Source organism: Pangasianodon hypophthalmus, chromosome 10, assembly GCF_027358585.1.
Source record: "Pangasianodon hypophthalmus isolate fPanHyp1 chromosome 10, fPanHyp1.pri, whole genome shotgun sequence".
Classification (NCBI taxonomy): domain Eukaryota; kingdom Metazoa; phylum Chordata; class Actinopteri; order Siluriformes; family Pangasiidae; genus Pangasianodon; species Pangasianodon hypophthalmus.
Genome location: NC_069719.1, coordinates 4635751 through 4642656, shown reverse-complemented (window position 1 = coordinate 4642656; position 6906 = coordinate 4635751). Strand labels below are relative to the sequence as shown.

The following is a 6906-nucleotide window of genomic DNA, read 5'->3' as shown; positions in this document are numbered from 1 at the left end:
AAATAAGGTTTATTAGAGTTTTTGACCAAGTTTTTTTTTTTATTAGTATGTTTCTTTAAAAAATGATAAATGAACAATGGATACATATACTAACATTTAAAAAAAAAGCAAAAGGACAAAATGTCAGTGTTAGTTGGATAAACATTCACTCATTACTCTTCACTTAATGAAATCCTTCAAAGACAGAAAAAAATCCTTGCAAAATTGTTATTGTGACTTTGATGAGAAACACATTTTTACATGAAGTGCAGAAAAATATTATATTACACATTCAGACTAATAGTGGTATTAAAAAAAAATAAAGATACAATAAATAACATAGCCAGGGACCAGCCTGTAAAGTTAGAGCTTTTGTCTGTACTGTGTCTTATTTATATTAATTTTATGTTTCATATTTGGGCTGCTTCATGTGCTTCTGTAAAAGTATGAATAACACACACACATACATACACACACACACACACACACACACACACACGAATATATTGCTAACTAAACATATCAATGATGATGTTCCAGTCCTTCAAAGCTTTATTTTGTAATGTGAGCATTCTGATGATTTTCAGGCGCTCCAGACGAGTTTTTGTGCAGTTCTATAAACGACAGAGTGGAAAAGATGAGAGATGCAAAACTGACCAATTCAAATCTTTCTGGTCCAAACCATTCAGGCTATTTTTCATTGCAAATAAGAGTTATTATATATTTAATTATTTATATATGTTAAATATTCTATACAATAAATTATATATTCATAATTGTTGCAGGTCTATACTACTAGATTGAAACTATTAATAATCCCTGGGAAAAGCCCTTAGAACCCTACAACCATTTTTTCCATCAGAAAAGGTAAGTAAAAGTCCAAGTAAAAGTCCAATGGACCCTCAAAAACCGTTTCTTTCTGAACATTTCTGAAACATTTCAAACTGGATCTTTAAAAAGCTTTTTTTCCAACATAAAAATTCTTTTTGTATTAGCTGTGGACTGGGAGAAAAGAAATGAGTCCATTCTCTTAAAGCTTTGGTTTAACAATCAAGGAAATATTAGAAGGAACCATTAAGAGTATATGAAAAATAAACAGAATTAAATTAAAAAAGAGAAAGAAATCTGGCATGAATAGAAGAGTCTGAAACTGTAATTTTTGCAGTTATAGCAGGGTCCAAAAGTTCACCACCAAGACCTTTTTTTTATTTTTTATTTTATCAGTTATCAAAACTAGAAAATTGTACTTAGATGATACCTAGCATTTAAGAAAGAATCATTTAAGCCTGAAACAAATCATTTGAGAAATGAAATTGAAAATTGCCTAAATATACTGATCATTCACTAGTTTTTTGCCCTCCAGTTGTTATAACACCAAATTTAATTTAAATATTAAATTATTCGTAACACAGTTTTATGATTGTAGTCTCTTAGCAAATAACCATCGTCTCCACCAGGGCACTCATCCATGATGTCGTGTCTTCTGCTTTCAGTCAATAAGAGCATTCTTTTTAAAACTCAAATAAAAATATAACACTAGTTCTGCATAGTGGACTTGGACTCAGAATGTGCTCTTATTGTGGTTTAGAGCTGTGTGTTGGAGGAGTGCAAACTGGAGTTTCCTTACTTCCCTCATAACTCCAGCTCCTAGTATGAGTCCCTGGAATTAGAGGCGAGTGTGGGATTGCTTTTTTAAAATCTCACTCCCACTCACTCCAGAAGGAATTCTGACCAATCCTGACCACTTCCAAAGGAATTATGAGCAATCTTGACCACCTTTGAACTAATTCTGACCAATCCCAACCACTTGAACAAATTCTGACCAATTCCAACCATTCCCAAAGGAATTATGACCAATCCTGTCTTCCCTCAATGGAATGCCAATCTTGCCTTCTCCCAAAGGAATTTTGACCAATCCTGCCTGATTCCGAAGGAAATTTGACCAATCCTGCATGCTCCAAAGGAATGCTGAACTATTCTGACTGCTCCCTAAAGGAATTTTGACCAATCCCACCACTTCCAAAGGAATTCTGATCCATCCTGGCTGCTCCCAAAGAAATTCAGACCAATCCCAGCCACTCCCAAAAAAAATCAGACCAAATCCTGGCTACTGACCAAAAACCCACCAACTCTTGCAACTTTTTTGTTGGTTCTTGCTGGATCCCAGTACCAATGCTCAATATCCAAAACACACCAAAAATATTTGCAGATGAAAAAAAAAGATATTTGTTTAAAAAAATTGAAATATAATCATTGATATAAATTACTTAATACACATAAAGATATTCAAAAATCAAACATGATGACTACTTTAAGATTTGTAAGAACTCTAGAACCACATAAGCCTAACTGGCTTGCATTTGCTACATATAAAAAAAATTAAAAAGGAAAGAAAAGAAAGAAACAATGAAAGAAATACTGAAGAAATGAATAAAAGTAGAGGCACCTGTTGGGCTGATTGTGGAGGTTGAATCAGCATCGTATGGCAGCAGGAGGAAGATTTCTCTGATTGACTCTTTGGTTGAGCAAATCAGTACAGCAGATAAGACACAAGCAAGGCAAACAAAGTATTTTTCAACTTCGTTTCCTTTGCTTCACATTTGTCCACTATGTAGATACAGCTCATCTGTTGTACCTTTATACAGTTTTGCAACAGAATAGCAGAAATTTCAGGTTCACAGTGGCAGGAAAAAGGTAGCTAGGCTAGTTTGTTTGGTTATGTCCCAAACCTATACTAGTGCACTAAATAGTAAAATAGCATGTGTCTATAGAAACCATACTTTAGTAGAATGGTTTACTTTAGTAGCATAGTATACTTTAGAGTGGTGATTTTGGACATATACTTCACCTTTACATGACACCGTTTTTCCACGATTCGGTTTTTAATCACAATTGCAAAACCCGCTCCAGGTATGAGTCATTTCATTTTACCATGCTGCAGAGTGTGTGTGTGTTGGCCATCAGCTGGTGTATTTGTGGTCATCACTACAGACGTAAGGCCATAGGAGGCTACTGGCGCTAGTTCTTCATCGCCAACTTGATCGGTCACAGTCTTTAGGCCTCAGAAGTCACTCTGTTACATTCAGAGGGGTTTTTGAGTTCGGGGTCAAGGTCACCATCAAGCTCACCCAAAACATTGTTGTCTTTGTTGTCTGGATTCCTACAGAGCAAGGGTGTTAGGAAGGGAACAGTGCCACCCACTACCAAACAGCATCCAGTGAAGTAGAACGCCAGGTCATACGACTGCGTCCAATCAAAGAATGATCCTACGACAGAGAATAGACAGCCTAGATCAGTTATTGTGTCCTAATAACAGCAGCAGATTCACTGAAATTACTGTAAATTCTCAGCATTTGGTAATTAGAGTTACAGCAGCAATAATAATGCTCAAATGTCTATGTCTACGTCTACTACCAATTCTATATAACCATTTTTAAGAGCTATCAAAAAAAAAAAAGACAAGATTTTATTTAAACTGAGACATGTAGAATGTTAGTGCATTTGAAATGTATAAAATATTCCAAGTATCCTTGTTCTTGCTCATTTCACTTTTTGTGATTAACAATAACCTTGGCTCTCAAAGTAGGGTCAGAGGAAACTCATGGGCCCATGAAGCACAGAAACTTTGGAGGTCGATCAATGATTTGCTGTTTTCTGTGTTGTATAGAGACAGACCAAAGAGCTAAACCAAGTTAGCTAATTTTAGCTAACTTGCTTATTCAGTGTTTAGCCACAGGTTATATTTCAGCTAGCTTGTTGATAAAAACAATGCAAAACAACTATGTCTCTGAATTAATGTCTTCCTGTTTTTGATTAATAATTATGTATTTGATGCGTTTTTTTAATTTGTATATTTTATTTGTAGCCTATGAGTTTGAACTAATGGCGCAATTTGTGGTGGACAAGCACAAGCTGAGAGAGACAGAGGCATGTTTGCTTGCCGTATGAAAATATACAGCATTGACACCTCACATGCAGGTTCTCCCGTGTCAATGTAGGTTTCCTTTGGGTTCTCTAGTTTCCTCCCACCTCATAAAAACATGCCATAGGTAGACTGACCATGCTAAATTGCCGCTCGGCATGAATGATTGTGTGAATGTGTGTGTGTGTGTGTGTGTGGTGCCTGTTGATGGGTGCCTGGAACTCCATCCAGGGTGTATTCCCTCCTCACGCCCAGGATAGACTCCAGATCCACCATGACCGTGATTAGAATAAAGCAGTTACTGAAGATGAATGAATGAATGAATAATGAGTGAATAATGTCAACGTATCCTGAGCAGTGAGGGATTTCCTGCCTTCTACGTAAAAAGCCCTTCTCTCCTAGATAGTCTGTTCTATCATAAGAAAGATAAGAGGTGAATGGTTGTGGATTAGTATGTGTGTGTTTGAGCTGTCCACCTCCACACCTACGACAGGAGGTCCCAGAATGATCCCAAAACCGCCAAAGCACATCAGGAGCCCGTGTGCCTGGCCAAGGCGCTCGATGCCCACAAGGCGCGTGGTGACGTAGGATGTAATTGACCAGTTGCCTGAGAAGAAACCAATGGCAGCTGAGAGTACCTGAAGTCCAGCATAACTCTTCCATATGGGCACCACTAGCAGAACGGCGCCCATTGCAGCCACGGTCATGGCATAGAGTTGCAAGCTGTTCACCCAGCGCATGTCTGCCAAGATGCCCAGTGCCAGCTTGCCCACTCCCGTTGCAGCAGCAATGATTGAGACTAGAGGAATGGGTGTAACATGGTCGAGGAGGCCCTTGTTCTGAGCCACGTCCTCAATGAAGAGTATGGGTGGGATTGCACCCAGACTGTATAGGAAGATGGAGATGCAGAGTGCCGCAAACGAGGGCTCCCGCAAGCACTCGCGCATGCCATGCATATACTGGGCGTGTGGCTGAAGGCGCTTTTTGATCGTGTATACCAGCGACTGATGTTCCACTGATGGGTCTATTCCAAGTTCTTTGTCATAGAGAGGCTCATCTGCACACTTCAGAACAGCCTTCTGTTTGATGTAGTAGCCTGGAAGATTCAAAGATCGCATGGGTCCAGCACATGCAATCAGGTGTAGTGCCAGAGCACCAACAATGAGTAGACACCCATCCAATCCATACTGCTCAATCAGCTTCCTCTGCATAGAGGCGTACATAAAGCCGCCCACACTGGTCCCTGAAAACAACACACACAATTATAGCACAAATGTGGCATTATTATTCTAGAAAGCCACACAGGAAGCGGAGCCAACAGGATGTATGCACAAGGTCTTTTTATTGAGATACTGCCAAAAATGTATCATAGTCTCTAGCGTGGGTCACAGAACAGGCAACCCGGGTTAACGTAGACAAATCAAATTCATTATCTAAGCCAGACAACAGCCTAAGCAATGGGTGGTTTGGCTTCTTTAAGAGTCAGAAAGATACTGTCTGTTTCGTGGACCAGTGACAGACCATGAGACAGGAGCAGGGCACAAGTCACAGAGAGAACTGTTGACAGAAGCAGGAGAGAATAAAACCTAAAGTCAGGGCAGGAAATCCCAGATCCAGAGAAGTGAAATATGGAGTCTATCTTAATAAGCCGTATGATAGTATACTTCTTGCACCTTCTTAGGTACAGTAGAAGGCTATAAACCTGCAGAGGGAGGCAGTGGCCCAGTGACAGAGCAGGGGCTATTACAATCTTATAATAGGAAGTACTAGATATATTTGACTATAATCAAGACGTTTTCACTTGCTATGGTACAGTAGACTAGAGAGTACTTTATTGATCCCCAAGTGGGAAATTTGGTATCATTATAATATCAAATAATAAATATCATTTTTGTAATGCACTACCAATTTGGTCCATAATCTCAAAGCTGAAACTCTTGGATCTCTACATTTAGACATATTGAGGATTAGTTTAAAAGTTTGTTGAAACCCCTCCGCTAAAGCCTCTTGGGTGGGAGTTATTGAATCGTGGTGAGGAAGTGGGGATGTAGAGGGTGTGAAAACTTTATCTCTTGTGAAGAAAGGTGTTATAAGAAAGACATGGTGCTTAAGGTGTGGTCTTTCTCTCAAACCCGTTATTGCAGAACTTCTTATTATTTAAAGAATCTGTATAACACAGGAGGGGTATTACCTGTGGTAACGATGCCCAGGGCAAGACCACGCCTCTTATCAAAATATTGACAGGTGATAGTCAATGTGGCTGCATAGACGAGCCCACAACCCAGACCTGTGACCAGACAAACAAACAAACACATAAACACTCAGACTGTACATATGTATATCACACCTCAGCAGAATAAAGTCAAATAAAAAAATAAAAACTAAAGTGTGAACTTGCATGAATAATCAAATGTTAGATATTAAATAATGCCCATACTTAAAAATTAGTCAGTAATGCAATCTACTGTACAGATCAATAAAAGACATTCAGAAATAATTCTTGTGTATACATCTCTGAAGGTCATATTTGATTTTTAATGCACAATTATGTTCACTACTCTTAATATAATGTCAGTTAATAACCCCCTTGTCTCCCAGGATAGTTAGGCTCTTGGAAGTGTGTAACACAATGCCTGTAGTGGAGGGTCGGGCTGCTGAAATTCAAGCATCTCCAGAGAACAAATGGCTGATCAATATCAAAATAAGACAAGACCCTTGGTGACTTTCTCTCAGTATTTCACCATGGAGGAATCTCAGCCTCCATTTCAAGGGCAGCCTCAATGCATTGTTAGCTCAAGTTAAGCTTTCAGTGCAAATTCCTTTTTCCAAATGGAAAAAGTACAGATAAACCAGAACAATATGTCCTATATATAATATATCCTACTTCATATTTCAATAATGTTGCATTTGAATTGCTATGGTTAAACTGGATTTTATCTAAGTGATATACTGTAACTTCCTTTAATTCAGCTAGTCAGCATTCTAGCTAGTTAGCGTGCTAGCTA

The 6906-nt window shown here is 38.6% G+C and overlaps 1 protein-coding gene across 4 annotated transcripts in view; it reads right to left on the bottom strand.

Annotated features, from left to right (window-relative positions):
* Window positions 1-2842: 2842 nt before the first annotated feature.
* slc16a9a (solute carrier family 16 member 9a) overlaps window positions 2843-6906 on the bottom strand; it is a 15467-nt gene continuing 11403 nt past the window's right edge. For 3 of the 4 annotated variants that reach the window (XM_053237694.1, XM_053237692.1, XM_053237693.1), the window contains 3 exons: window positions 6093-6188; window positions 4386-5144; window positions 2843-3245 (listed from right to left, as the gene is read on the bottom strand). In XM_053237694.1, coding sequence (XP_053093669.1) covers window positions 3034-3245; window positions 4386-5144; window positions 6093-6188 — 1067 coding nt within the window. In that variant the 3' untranslated portion in view covers window positions 2843-3033. Of the gene's footprint in view, window positions 3246-4377; window positions 5145-6092; window positions 6189-6906 lie in introns of all 4 variants that reach the window. The other variant, XM_053237695.1, reaches the window with a different exon arrangement.